The sequence below is a fragment of the Colobus angolensis genome, unplaced genomic scaffold (genome assembly GCF_000951035.1).
Source record: "Colobus angolensis palliatus isolate OR3802 unplaced genomic scaffold, Cang.pa_1.0 Scaffold9, whole genome shotgun sequence".
NCBI classification, from domain to species: Eukaryota; Metazoa; Chordata; class Mammalia; order Primates; family Cercopithecidae; genus Colobus; species Colobus angolensis.
Genome location: NW_012122931.1, coordinates 7,776,011 through 7,790,787, shown reverse-complemented (window position 1 = coordinate 7,790,787; position 14,777 = coordinate 7,776,011). Strand labels below are relative to the sequence as shown.

Genomic DNA, 14,777 nt, shown 5'->3' with positions numbered 1-14,777 from the left:
GAGCTTGCAGTGAGCCGAGATCGCGCCACTGCACTCCAGCCTGGGTGACAGAATGAGACTATCTCAAAAAGAAAAAAGAAAAAAGGGTTTTTTTAAGGTGACTCTCAGGTAGGTAACCAGGTGAGGCCTCAAGGAGGCCTCTTCCTCAGTTCCTGTGGAAATCCCTGCTGCATCCCTGCCCAAGTGCCCCAGGAACAGCCACCCCACTCAGCTGTCCCCACCTCATGTTCCCGCAGCCGCCATGCAGCAGATGCTGACTGAGAGCTGTAAGAACCGGCTCATCCAGATGGCCTATGAATCTCAGAGGCAGAACTTGGTCCAGCAGGCCTGTTCCAGGTAAGGTAAGGAAGAGGAGTCCCAGGTGAGGGAGTTGGGGGAGCTGGCTCAGGGCCCAAGACTGTGGGATGAGAGCTGGGCACTAAACCTCCCGCCCTGGTCTACCCCAGCCTCCTATCTGCCATTAGGAGCAAGTGATGGCTGCTCTTCCTGAGTTTTCTGGCTGGATCCATGATTCAGCATTGGGCTGTGTTAAAGTAGTAACAGTCACGCCCATTTCTTGTGCACTCCCTGTGTGGCAGGCACTCAGCTAAGCGATGAACCGCACTCGCTGATTGATTCTAGAATGGACTGTATTGTTATTAACCCCATTTTACAATTGCAACTCAGGTTCTGAGAAACTGTATAACACACCCAAGGAAGCACAGCCAGCAGGCGGTGGAGCCAGGATTTGAGCCCAGCAGAGGGGAGGGGGGTGCTCTTGACTGGGGTACACTCGTTAGTGTCCAAGGACTCCCACGGTTGGGAGTGGGATGCCCTGGAGGGGTAAGCGAAGGGGTTGCTTTCATGCTGATGGCCGCTCTGGGGTCTAGCTCCCTGTGCTCACTGTGGCACCGTGGGTTTGTTGGAGGTTCCACAGGCACCCAGCAGAGCCAGCGGGAAAAACTCAGTCAGTGCTCAGGATCCCCAGACAGGGACAGGCTAGCAGCCCTGGATGCCCTGTTTCTCCTCCCATGCAGGTGGCTGGCAGAGCTGCCACCCTCCAGGGCACCTGAACTGTGCCAGCCTCCTCTGGGTCCCTGCAGATGTGGGAATTTCTCGCCCGTTTCCTGATACATGACACTGTGCTTAGGAGTTGCAAGCGCAGGGGTCAAACAGACCTGGATCCAGGTCCCACTTTTACTTACTAACCGTGAGGCCTCAGGGGAGTCTCTTTCCTTCCCTGGGCTTCAAATTCCTTATCAGATAAATCATAGTACCTACCCGTAGAGTTGGTGGAGGATTCGATGAGTGTTAATGAGCATGATGTCTAGTGCATAAAGGTCCAATAAATACTTGCTATTGTTGTGAAGCAGGGACCTCACTGGAAAAAAAAAATTGCTATTATGAAATAAACAAAACCAAGATAGTGGCTGGGCGCAGTGGCTCACACCTGTAATCCCAGCACTTTGGGAGGCCGAGGTGGGTGGATCAACTGAGGTCGGGAGTTTGAGACCAGCCTGGCCAACATGGTAAAACCCCGTCTCTACTAAAAATACAAAAAAAATAGCCAAACGTGGCAGTGGGCGCCTATAATCCCAGCTACTTGGGAGGCTGAGGCAGGATAATTCCTTGAACCTGGGAGGTAGAGGCTGCAGTGAGCCAAGATCATACCATTGCACTGCACTCCAGCCTGGGTGACAGAGTAAGACTCCATCTCAAAAAAAAAAAAAAAAAAAACAAGATGGTACCAAAGCACAGACATACTTGAGGCTACAGGTTCTTGTGCCCAAATCAAGGGCTGCTCCCTGCTTCCTGCCCAGGGTGAAAATGCCAGGAAGGACAGTTTTGTCACACTTCGGTGGCGCAGCACCCTTGGGAGTCAGGAGCTCCCCACCCATGGAGGTGGCTGGGCAGAGGCCAGGCATCCATTTCGGGGGATGCTGTGGAGGGGATTCTGGTGGAGGGTTGGGTGAGAGGACCTGGAAGCATCTCTCTCCCAGCTCCCGACTCGATCCCCTTCCCTCCAGGGCATGGGATTTAGACAGACTCGATGTCTGTGCCCCACCCAGGGCCCGGCTCCCAGCAGGTACTCCATGAGTATGATCCAGTGAAGAAATGGGTTATCTTGATCTCCTCCAAGGGGCCTGGCACATAGTAGGTGCTCAGGAAACATTCCAAGAATGAATGAATCTGTTGTCTTTCTGGCAGCATGGCCGAAATGGATGAACGATTCCAGCAGATTCTGTCGTGGCAGCAAATGGATCAGAACAAAGCCATCAGCCAGATCCTGCAGGAGGTGAGTCCTCGCCCAGGGCCTGAGGGTGGGGGCTCAGGAGGGAGGTTCAGGAGCCAGGACAGAGCGCCGAGCTCTACACAGAGCCCTTCCTAGACAGTGTGTGAGGCCCCAGAGGTTTGTGACCATAGAAGTGTACAAGTGATCAGGGTGAAGGGTAGAGAGAGGCTGAGGGGGGCCCCGGGGGATGGTCTTCTGGTCATTAAAATCCACAGAGGCACCTCCACCTGCTCCCTGGGAGGCTCCCACCTCCATCCTGTGTAGAAGGCTCCATTGGAAGGACTTAAGTGACAGGAGGTGATGGTGACCACACCATGGAGGTCAGGCCACAGAGGACGCTGTGGGACCTCTGACCTCTTCTCATGTCTAGACCTGCTGTGCTGCTGTCTGCTCAGGAGGTGCCTGGCAGGGCCCTTGAGTGGATGAAACGAAAGGCCCCTGAGACCTCCTCCCCTTCAGTGTCCATATTACTCTGTTTAGTGTGTGTTTTTTTTTGTTTTTGTTTTTTTTTTTTTTTTTTTTTGAGACGGAGTCTCGCTCTGTCACCCAGGCTGGAGTGCAGTGGCCAAATCTCAGCTCACTGCAAGCTCCGCCTCCCAGGTTCACACCATTCTCCTGCCTCAGCCTCCTGGGTAGCTGGGACTACAGGCACCCGCCACCTCGCCCGGCTAGTTTTTTGTATTTTTTAGTAGAGACGGGGTTTCACCATGTTAGCCAGGATGGTCTCGATCTCCTGACCTCGTGATCCGCCCGTCTCGGCCTCCCAAAGTGCTGGGATAACAGGCTTGAGCCACCGCACCCGGCCTGTTTTATTTTTTTGAGATGGAGTTTCCCTCTTGTTGCCCAGGTTGGAGTGCAGTGGTGTGATCTCAGCTCACTGCAACCTCTGTCTCCCAAGTTCAAGCAATTCTCCTGCCTCAACCTCCCAAATAGCTAGAATTACAGGCACCCACCACCACACCCAACTAATTTTTGTATTTTTAGTAGAGACAGGGTTTTGCCACATTGGCCAGGCTGGTCTCAAACTCCTGACCTCAGCTGATCCACCCGTCTTGGCCTCCCAAAGTGCTGGGTTTACAGTCATGAGACACCACACCTGGCCTGTTTAGCTTTTTATTTTCCTTTTTTTCTTTTCTTTTGTTTAAAGACAAGTTCTTGCTCTGTTGCCCAGGATGAGTGAAGTGATGTGATCACAGTTCACTGCAGCCTCAAACTCCTGGGCTCAAACAATCCTCCCACCTTTGCCTCCTGAGTAGCTGAGACTATAGGGCCACCATGCCCAGCGAATTTTTTTGATTTTTTGTAGAGACAGAGTCTCCCTGTGTTGCCCAGGCTGGTCTCAAACTCCTGGGCTCAAGCAGTCCTCCTGCCTCAGCCTCCCAAAGTGCTGGGATTACAGACGTGAGCCACTGGCCTGTTCAGCTCTTTCCTGCAGCCTCGTGGGAGTCTCTCCACTGCCTCCCTTCTTCCCTCCCCTTTCTCGCCTGTCCTCTGCATGTTTGTCATCCCACCCTGCTCCTTTCTTCCTAATTTCAATCTCTGTTGTAAAATGGTTTGACTTAGTGTCTGTGGAGCTTGTCTCAGGAAAATTCTCCGTTTCTCGGAGGAGGCATCTGCCTTGTGGTTAAGTGGGGCTCGGGAGCTGGATAGCCTTGGTGTGTGTCCCAGCACTGCTGATTCGTGCTTCTCAGTGTCACTTTCCCCATGTGTGAAACGGGGCAGTAAAAGCACCCACACGGTCCACTGCGGTGGAAATTCAGGGTGTGATGCTGGAAGTGCATCAAGTAGAGGCCAGCCCGAAATGAGCCCCTAATATCATCTTAAGGTTGACACAAGTGAGGTGAAATCTCTCTCTCTCAGACAAAAACCCATCCATTAAGGTGCTCTGTACACAGCTTTTGCTTTTCACAGAGATAGGGCTGCAGGGAAAGATGTGGGCACGGCCCCTGCTGAGGGCTGGTGGTCTGTGTTGCAGAGTGCGATGCAGAAGGCTGCGTTCGAGGCTCTCCAAGTGAAGAAAGACCTGATGCATCGGCAGATCAGGAGCCAGGTGAGCGCTGGGGCCGTGGTCCCTGGACCTGCCCTCTCAGAGACTTGCAGAGTAGCCCTCCAGGGTGGCAGGTCATAGCAGTTGCGATTTAAACCCCAGCTCCTTGGCTTGCTAGCCCAGCAAGAGGTCGAGGCCTTGCCCTCAGAACCTCCCTTTGCTCCCAGCCTTGTGTCGGGGCTGCTGGGAGGGTGCCTGGAGGCCTCCTATTCTGGGGTCTGGCGAGGGTCTTGCCAGTGAGTGTGGCCTGTTCAGGTCTCCATCACGCCTGGGCCAGGGAGGGCGGTGCTGATGTGTGGCTTTGACTACTCCGGCTGCCTCTGCTGTCGGTGGTCCAGGCAGGACTTCCCCACTAGCAGAAGCAGCCAGTGCAGGCCCCGGCGTTCCTACAGCCCAGACCGACAGAGGTGTCTCAGGAGCATGTGGTATTTTCCCCAGAAGAGGGCAGGTGGGGCTGTGAGCCACGGTGGTCCTGACACCTGCTGAAAAGTGACCTTGGCCCCGGAGGAGGAAGTCCTCCTCCTAGACCCTCCCTCACGTGACAAGATCCCCCTTAGGCCGGCTGCTGACCTTCAGGCTGTCCTTGGGCAAGCCCACCTACGTGGCCTGGTGGCCACCGCCTGTGGAGTGGGGCTGGGGCTGGGGCTGAGGTGGGCGTCAGGCTATGGGAGCGCTCCTGCATCATGTTCAGCACACTGAAGTTTGCATTTCTGCATGGTTTTTTTCTTTCTTTCTCTATTTTTCTTTCTTCTTCTTTTTTTTTGGACCAATTTACCTTTTTAATTTCCCTCTTTAATTTCAATTCCACATTGCCGGACATGAAGCTCATTCCTCTGACCAGGGGTTGGTGGTGTCATAGGGACTTAGGGATGAGGGTCACTGGGTCATGGGCACAGGATAGAGAAGTACTGGCTGTGGCGTCTGACCTCCCCCTCGCCTGCCGCCCAGGGCTAAAATCTCCTAGACACACCCTGGAGAGTGTGCAAGGGCCCCCCACATTCTCACTGCAGATGGTTTTGACCAGGTCAGCTGTTGCCCTTCAAACCCTGAGCTGGGGCATCCCAGAGAAAGGGATCTCTCCCTTACCTGCTCTGTGTCCTTGGGCAAGTGACTTAACCTCTCTGAGCCTTTGTTTTCTTGTCTGTAAAATAGAGGCAATAATACCTCCTAACAGTCAGAGAATTGATGAAATATTACACATCAAGTGTGCAGCACAGGCCTAACACACAGCAAGTGCTCAAGACATACCAGCTAGTGTTCCCATTGTTACTCAGTCACTTCCTTTACCCTCTGCTCTCCCCTGCAACAGCAACGAGAGGGACAAGAGAACTTGACCAGCAGGAGGCTGGGTGATAGTTCTGTCTATGCTTTCCTCTGGCCTGAATCCCAAGGAAAGCCCCCTCTCCATTACACAAGCCTTTATCCCGTGCCCACTCTAGGACAGATCCTGTGCTGGGCTCTTGGTAAACAGCGTTGGCCATGACAAGCACGTTCATGACCCCACGAACGCAAGGCCATGAAGGAACAAATTCTTGTTCAAGCCCCTTGATGAGGTTCCCAGGCCTACAGGTGCCCCTCATTCCAGAGCCTCCCCAGCCCCCCAGAAAGGCTTCTTAGACCCCACTTGGTCACCAGAGAGTAGCAGCACAAAACTGAACTGTGGTTAATGTGAGTAAAAAAAAAAAACCGTGTCTCGTCTTCTGTTTAGATTAAGTTAATAGAAACTGAGTTATTGCAGCTGACACAGCTGGAGTTAAAGAGGAAGTCCCTGGACACAGAGACACTCCAGGTATGTAGGGCTCCCTGCCCCTGCCCTCCTTCACGTGGTGAGACCCCCACCTGGTGCTCCCTCCCAGCCCCTGGCAGCTGCTCGCCAGCCCCTGGGAGTCAAGGGCTTCTCCAGCAGACAGGGGGCAGAGCTCCTCTGTGGCTGCGACGCCAGAGGACACCCCCAGCCCCAGAAGGCCCAGCGTAGGCCAGGGTTAGAGGTGGTCAGCCCGTTGCGAGGCAGGAGGGTCAGAGGAAGGAGGGTTTCATTGCCAAGGCTCCCCCGCTCCATCTCCATCACTGCGTTTCCTGTGCTGGGTGCGGGCCACTGCCGAGCTCTGTCTCTCTGTAGGTGGGTGCGGGCCACCGCCGAGCTCCTGTCTCTCTCTAGGCCGTGCTTTAGGCCCTTGGGCAGGCATCCTCCAGGGCTGGAGCTTTTGGGTGTCCTGGGATGTCTGGAGGAGAGGGCCCAGCCGCATCTGTGTAATTCCCTGCAGGCAGCATCTCTGGGGCTCCAGCCCGGGGTCCTGCCCACACAGATGAGAGGGCAGCAGGGACTGGCAGCTGGACTCCTGGACTGGATGCCTGGGAGCCGGGTGTGGCCTGGCACAACCCTGCTGTGCAACCTTGGCAGGTTGGGGAGGAGGGGCAGCCCTTTCACCTCTCTCTGAACCTCAGCCCCTCCAGCTGCAGACGGAGGGCTGGATGGGGTGGTGTGTGAGGACATGTGCCCGTGCCAAGAGTTTGAGCAGAGCCTTTGGTCTGTCACTGTCCTTGTGTCTGTTCTCAGTGGAAAGTCTCAAGCTGTCCCATGGACTCCTCAGTGCAGTGAGGGGGTCTGGGGTCTGGATCCCTGGTCTCAGGTGCACCGCAGGTGTGCTGTGTGCCCTTAGGCAGGCCCCTGCCCCTCCAGGCCTTCTTCCCCTACTCCGTAAGATGACAGCGGTCCTCCAGGCCCAAGCTGTGCCATCAGGCCATCGGAGAAGGCTGAGCTAACAAGGGAAAGCCCTTTGTGAGCCTTGAAATGATCTTCAGAGATGAGAGGACTGGGGCTGCTCTCAGAGAAGCTGCAGCCATCGTGCCTGGCGGGTGCCCTAGTCCCTGCCCACGAGTGCGGCAGGGCTCTGGCTGTCGGGGCCCCCATGGGGTTTCCAAGAGCAGGTGTGGGAGTGGAGCAGGGACCCCAGGCTCTGGTTTGCACGCACCTCCATTTGTGTGGGGCCCCACACCCTTCCCTGCCATTTGCTTCTGCCCCTGTGCTCTGTTGTCTGGGAGACCAAGGCAGGCACTGGTGGCTTGTCATTTCTTTTGTTTGATGTTTCTTACCATCCCATTGTCATCAGTCACCAGGATCCCATGCCTGACAACCCCACAAGGAAGAGAGATGCAGGCTTAGGGGAAGGGGGGCAGAAGGGCCTCTTAGCTTTGTCCCCCAGCTCAGCCTGGAGGCGTTGGGCAGAGAACCGGGTGAGCAGGAGGCCAGGCCCTTCTCCATCCTGCCACCGCGGGACTCCTGCGCTGACGCCAGCTCACGGTGGTGTGGGGCGTGGTCTTGTTTGCAGGAGATGATCTCGGAGCAGCGCTGGGCCCTCAGCTCCCTGCTCCAGCAGCTGCTCAAAGAGAAGCAGCAGCGAGAGGAAGAGCTCCGGGAAATCCTGGTATGTGTTTGGCTTCTGTGCTCAGCATCACACACGCGTTTACTTTCCTTTAACAGACTTGCCATTTTTAGAAACACCTGTTATTCAAGTAAGAGTTGTTCATCAAAGAAAAACTGGAAAGTACAAAGGAAAATAATTGCATTTCCAAGCGTTATCTCCTGCCATTTTTTGTTTGTTTGTTTGTTTGAGACAGGGTCTCCCTCTGTCGCCCAGGTTGGAGTGCAGTGGTGCAATCTCAGCTCACTGCAGCCTTGACTTCCTGGGCTCAAGCGATCCTCCCACCTCAGCCTCCCGAGTAGCTGGGACTACAGGCATGTGCCACCATGCCTGGCTAATTTTTTTTATTTTTCGTAGAGATGGGGTTTCGCCGCGTTGCCCAGGCTGGTCTCCAACTCCTAGGCTCAAATGATCTGTCTGCCTTGGTCTCCAAAAGTGCTGGTTTTACAGGCATGAGCCACCACGCCCAGCCTCTCCTGCTGTTTTCATGCATATTTTCCAAACATTGTGATGCATCTTTATAGCTATTCATGTGTGTGCCTTTTAAACGTGACATGGTACATACCCTTTTCGAGCAGCCTGTTTCTCCACATTTCTTTTCAAGTCATTAAACTATTCCTGGATGTCCTTTTTCAAGACTGTGCTTGGCCCCTGTTGTTGAGTATGTGGATTACTTCTGGTTTTTAAACTTTTCTAGGTGATGCTCTCCGAATGCCTTTGTAGTGGAGTATTCAGGAACAGCCATGAGCATTCACTCCAGACAGGACTCGCTGTGTCCAGGGCAGGCTGTTTGATAAGTTTTTGGTAGGAGTGGCCCAGCCGTCCCCTGTCCCCTGATGGGTTTGACACTGGCACATTTTCAGTGTGGCAGAGGCCCCCTTGAGAGTGTCTCCTCTAGACCCAGTGGGAACCCAAGCAATGAGGACAGAGGCCAGGCCCACCATCTGGGGTGGAAAAGAACGAGTCGTTCCTATATCGCCATGAATGCACCAGACGCCCTCTGAGCTGCGTCCTAGGCCGGGCCCTGTGCAGGTTTAGAAGAGACCAGCTTCTTCTGGAGGCCTGAACAAGCCTGTGCCCATCAGAGGAAGCTGCCTGTTCCTCACGGTGCCCTACTGCCATCTCCTACGCGTCAGGTTACTTTGCAGGTGGTGGCTCGGCGCTGTGCCATAGCAGCCAGGAGCTGTGGCTGGTGCTCCTGCCCTTGTAGGCCTTGGGGTCACCACCAAAGGAGGAAGCACCGCCCCAGCAGAACACAGCCTGTCTGGTTCCTGGGCGCTGGAAGAGAGGGGCTGCAGCCCAGATGGAAGGGAGCAGTGGGTGTGGCCAGGTCCAGGGGGGCCCCCAAAGGGCAGTCAGGCCCAGCAGGGATTGGGAAACGCCTGCGCTGATCCCATTCCCCAGTCACGCCAGCCCTCACGGAGCAGCTCCGTTGTTCTGAGCATGGGCTCTGGAGTAAGACAGGCCTGGATCTGATTCCTGGCCCCACCCTGGGCAGGTTACTCATCACCCTGAACCTCAGTTCCCCCACCTGGGGGGTAGAATCTCCTTCACAGAGTTGTGAGGATTAATGAATGGCATCTTTAGGTGCACAGCATGGTCTGGCACATGGTACTGTGAACACGTCAGCTACGCCTGTTGTCACTGTGGTCGTTATCAGCATCGTTTGTTCACTGCTGTATTCCCAGCACCTAGAACAATACTCAACGAAGAGTTATCAAATGGCGGAATAAAAGAATCATATTCAGGCCGGGCACAGTGGCGCACACTTGGAATCCCAGCACTTTGGGAGGCCAAGGTGGGCAGATCACCTAAGGTGGGAGTTCAGGACCAGCCTGGCCAACATAGAGAAACCCCATCTCTACTAAAAATACAAAATTAGCAAGGTGTGGTGGCACATGCCTGTAATCCCAGCTACTTGGGGGGCTGCGGGAGGGAATCACTTGAGCCCGGGAGGTGGAGGTTGCGGTGAGCCAAGATCGTGCCATTGCACTCCAGCATGGGCGACAAGAGTGAAACTCTGTCTCAAAAAAAAAAAAGAATCATGATCAATAGCACATTGATCATTTTTCAGCTCTGTCAGACAGTGAAGCCCACTCTAGAAGCTGAAGGTGTCCTTCGCACCTGTATCCCCCTTGCCTGGCCCCCAGGAGGCAGCCCGGGCTGGGTAATGCTTGCTCTCCCACAGGCAGACAGAGGGGGTACCTCCCACAGGGAATGGCAGAGTGTGGTACCAGGTGGCAGAAGCTCAGGTTGAGGCGCTCGCCCTGACCAGGTGTGTGGCGTCGGGCAGGTCAGCTACCTTCTCTGAGATCGTCTCAGCAGTAAATTGGAGAGAGTGATGCTTCCTGCTTTTCTCATTTCTATAGTTTAAACTATAGACAATAAGCGGGTGGGAAAGTTCTCTGTAAAATACTAAGTGCCAGCTGGTCACAGTGGCTCACGCCTGTAATCCCAACACTTTGGGAGGCTGAGGTGGGCGGATCACTTGAGGTCAGGAGTCTGAGACCAGCCTGGCCAACTTGGCAAAACCCCATCTCTACTAAAAATACAATAATTAGCCAGGCGTGGTGGCACACACCTGTAGTCCCAGCTACTCAACCTGGGTGACAGAGCAAGAGCCCATCTCAAAAATAAAATGAACTGAAATGAAATGAAATAAAAAGTACCAAGTGCTTTCCACCCACTCAGAGGAGCATAGTTCATAACTATCATTGTTTTTTTGTTTTTTTTTTGTTTTTTTGAGGCAGAGTTTCGCTCTTGTTGCCCAGGCTAGAGTGCAGTGGTGCGATCTCAGCTCACTGCAACCTCCACCTCCCAGGCTCAAGAGATTCTCCTGTCTCAGTCTCCCGAGTAGCTGAGATTACAGGCATGCACCACCATGCCCTGCTAGTTTTGTAATTTTTTTTTTTTTTTGAGACAGAGTCTCACTCTGTCGCCCAGGCTGGAGTGCAGTGGTGGTGCAATCTTGGCTCACTGCAAGCTCTGCCTCCTGGGTTCACGCCATTCTCCCGCCTCAGCCTCCCAAAGAGCTGGGATTACAGGCATGAGCCACTGCGCCCAGCCTAGTTTTGTATTTTTAGTAGAGATGGGGTTTCTCCGTGTTGGTCAGGTTGGTGTCGAACTCCCTACCTCAGGTGATCCGCCCACTTCAGCCTCCCAAAGCGCTGGGAGTACAGGCATGAGCCACCATGCCCAGCAACCATCATTGTTATTACAGGCTTTATTACCATTTTGAAACTAACATTGCCTGCTTCATTCCTGGCAGACGGAGTTAGAAGCCAAAAGTGAAACGAGGCAGGAAAATTACTGGCTGATTCAGTATCAACGGCTTTTGAACCAGAAGCCCTTGTCCTTGAAACTGCAAGTAAGGACTGCTGGTGCCTGCCCCGGCCAGGGAGCCCCGGGGACCTCCTCCCAGAGGCGCCTGTGGTGCCTCCACCATGCTCTGCCTCTTGTTACCTTCCTGGTGACTCTAGCATGCCAGAACCTGTGCCAAGCCCCAGTGGAGACAGAAGTGAGAGCGAGGGAGTGTTCATTCTGGTGAGGGGGGTGACAAGGCACTGGTCACTGCTGTGCGGGCCAGAGACCTGCCCACAGTGGAGCAGAGCCTGTGTCAGGAGCTACTGTCTGCCCAGCACCTGCAGGGAGAGAGGCGGTTGAAACAGCCACCCTTGATGGATGTTCACGTTACTTACTATTTTCAGGTTTGCAGACAGAGCGGCAGTGAATCCCTGGGCCTATCTTTCTCTGTGTGCCTACACATGAGTTTTTGTAGGAAAAATCCCGAGTACATTCTATGTATTAGGTTATGTATATTCAAACCCTTCATTTTCTGTTGTAAACAGGGGGTTCTTTTCTTCCTGCCCGCTCATGGTACACGTTTCTTTCTTGCAGGAAGAGGGCATGGAGCGCCAGCTGGTGGCCCTCCTAGAGGAGCTGTCGGCTGAGCACTACCTGCCCATCTTTGCGCACCACCGCCTCTCACTGGACCTGCTGAGCCAAATGAGCCCCGGGGACCTGGCCAAGGTAAGCAGCAGCCGTCCACAGGGAGAGGAGGGGCGCGCAAGGCCGCTGTCCTGACCAGCCGGGGGTTGACCTGCTCCTTGTGTAGTCCTCAGTGAGGCCTGTCCTTACCTAATGGCCCAGGGCCACCTTGCTTCCAGGTGGCCAGAACACCTGCCCTTCTGCCCCAGACGCCTGTGTGTGCCCTACACACTGTCTCACTGGGAAATCCTGGGGAGGTGGGTCCTGCTGACCTGCTCAGACTGGATCTTCAGACTGGAGGGACAAGACAGGCCCTTGGGGATTGTCCAATCCAGCCTCTGCCCTGCCCCATGGTGTCACAGACTGTCGTGGCCATGGCCACAGCACTGCCTGAGCCCCTGTTCCTTTCTGGGCACAAGCTGAGCTCTTTACAGTACATTAATCCACTTATTCTTCAAAACAGAGTGAGCATCACTGTGCCAACTAACTTTGTAGCACCTGCACGTGCTGGGCACCATTTTAAGCACTTTTTGTATTCGAACTCGCTGAATTCTTCCGACAGCCTAGCGAGGTACATATCATTATCATCATCTTTCAGATGAGACCCAGTAAGGCAATAACTTGGCCTGGCCGGGCACAGTGGCTCACGCCTGTAATCCCAGCACTTTGGGAGGCTGAGGCGGGTGGATCACGAGGTCAGGAGATCGAGACCATCCTGGCTAACACGGTGAAACCCCGTCTCTACTAAAAATGCAAAAAATTAGCCAGGCATGGCGGCAGGCACCTGTAGTCCCAGCTACTTGAGAGGCTGAGGTAGGAGAATGGCGTGAACTCGGGAGGCGGAGCTTGCAGTGAGCCGAGATCACACCACTGCACTCCAGCCTGGGTGACTGAGCGAGACTCCATCTCAGAAAAAAAAAAACTTGGCCCAAAGTCACACAGCAGAAAGCAGTGTGGCCCCAGAGTTCGTGTTCTTTGCCGTGAGACTGTCCTGCCCCTCCCTGGACAGATGTAGACACCAGGGTCTGAAAGGACTGGATGGCACTGAGGGTCACAGGCTATGCCGCTCAGGCTCTGGAGGCTGAGGGACTGTGGGGCTCACGTGCTGCTGCTGCCTTGTGTCTTGGCCTCCCGGGCTTGTCTCCTGCCCCACCTGCTGGGGAAGTGGCTGCGGTGTGCAGGTGAAGCCTGGCACCGGGAAGCGGTTGCTAAACTGTAGCTGTTGCTAGTGCTGGTTTCCCTTTGGGCTTCAGTTTCCCCCAAACCCTGCCACACTGATTGGGCTGAGGCCTGGGGAGGTTGCCCTCACAGCTGTGGTGCCGCAGTGCTTCATCCTGACCTTGGGCCCCACCAGGCCCCAGAAGGCTTCCACATTTCCAGCAGAAGGTGCCAGCAGTCCTGTGGGCCTGGGCCTGTGCCAGGTAATTCATGCCATTTAGCAGGCTCCTGCCCAGGCCACAGTCTACACTTTCTTGAACTGTTACAGGTGGGCGTCTCAGAAGCTGGCCTGCAGCATGAGATCCTCCGGAGAGTCCAGGAACTGCTGGATGCAGCCAGGATCCAGCCAGGTACCAGCACAGCTCTGGCCTCTTCCGGACAGGGCTCCCAGCCATATGTGTGGGCTCTGGTGGGGACAGTCATTTGCTTACATTTCAGGATGAGTCCTGAGGGCTGGTTCTAGCCCCTGCTGGTCGGTAAGGTTCCCTCCCAAGGAGCAGGCTTAGGGATCAGTGAGCCCGTTTTACAGGTGGGAAAAACTGGCCACCAAATTGGGAGAACAGGAGACCTCCACATAGCAGTGGAGGGGCCCGCCCAGCTCCCTGTCCCATAGCCTTCCCTCAGTTCACCCTACAGATGCTGGGATCCACACACTGAGGGGCTTTGGACTAGAGGGAGAAATAGCCCGTCCCCAGGGCCCGTGGATGTGGAGAGATGTCCACAACAGGCTGTGAAGGGGTGAAGGCAGGTTGTGAGGGCCATGGGGAGAACGGGCAGGTGTGGAGTCTGGGGTCTGCCATGTGCTGAGCATGACCCGGGGGCCCGGCACCTGCTCACTGCTGTGCATGAACCACGTTGCGGAACCTCCGGATCAACCCCGCGAGGAGGCACTGTTGTGGTCCTCGTTTTCAAGATGAGGAAACTGAAGTGGAGAGAGGTTAGCATGTCCCCCGTCAGGTCCCACTGCTGGCAAATGGTGGAACCACTGGGCTTGACTGCCTCCCTGGGGAAGAGGTGAGGGGCCAGAGCAGGGGTGAAGGAGAGGGCAGGCTTGTGCTGCTGGGCTAGGCGAGGCTCTGGGCAGGGCATTTTTAGCCAGAGCCAAGGAAGAGGCAAAGGAGCTGAGGCAAAGGTGGAGTTCTGGACTGGACCTCAGTGGGGAGGCCCGGGGCTCCAGGGGGCTGGGCTGACTGCAGTTCCAGGATAGCTTCAGGCACCAGTTTTGCAGCCACTTTTACTCCAGGGACATTGACTCAACCCCTAAAAAGTCATTAAACTTCTTATGTGCAGAATAGACCCCTTCTGGATGTTCCTGACCCCTCCAGCTCTCAGACTGGAGATCAGAAGAGACTTCCATCAGGAGTTGGGGTCACCCCTGGCGCACAAGCCTCACGTGAGCAGGAGTCACAAACAGGTGCCCTTCACCCTGAGCGGGGTGCAGTGCCTCTGAGCCTAGTGGTCCTCAGGACCGGCTGCCTCTCACTGTTTTGAGTCATCCCTGGAGCAAACAAGCAGGTTCTTCCTCTCTATAGCAGATCGGCCATGAGGATCTGCGGCCACATGCAGAGAGTGGATGCCTGGGCTGCTCAGGGCTTCCTGCTTGTGCCCATTGGGGAAGGGGCCATGGTAGGATCCATCCCGAGTTCCAGAAGGCAAGGGAAGCCCTCAATTTCCTAACAATTCTCTTATTACTTCCAGAAATTGGTATACTTTATATCAAATATAGAGGCTGGGGCCAGGCCGGGCGCGGTGGCTCAAGCCTGTAATCCCAGCACTTTGGGAGGCCGAGACGGGCGGATCACGAGGTCAGGAGATCGAGACCATCCTGGCT

The 14,777-nt window shown here is 55.0% G+C and overlaps 1 protein-coding gene across 3 annotated transcripts in view; it reads left to right on the top strand.

The window, feature by feature from the left end:
* Window positions 1-14,777, top strand: part of LRSAM1 (leucine rich repeat and sterile alpha motif containing 1) — a 59,865-nt gene that overhangs the window by 39,300 nt on the left and 5,788 nt on the right. For 2 of the 3 annotated variants that reach the window (XM_011931345.1, XM_011931346.1), the window contains 8 exons: window positions 237-336; window positions 2,188-2,275; window positions 4,248-4,322; window positions 6,028-6,108; window positions 7,649-7,744; window positions 11,010-11,108; window positions 11,639-11,770; window positions 13,215-13,296. In XM_011931345.1, coding sequence (XP_011786735.1) covers window positions 237-336; window positions 2,188-2,275; window positions 4,248-4,322; window positions 6,028-6,108; window positions 7,649-7,744; window positions 11,010-11,108; window positions 11,639-11,770; window positions 13,215-13,296 — 753 coding nt within the window. The remainder of the gene's footprint in view (window positions 1-236; window positions 337-2,187; window positions 2,276-4,247; window positions 4,323-6,027; window positions 6,109-7,648; window positions 7,745-11,009; window positions 11,109-11,638; window positions 11,771-13,214; window positions 13,297-14,777) is intronic. The other variant, XM_011931347.1, reaches the window with a different exon arrangement.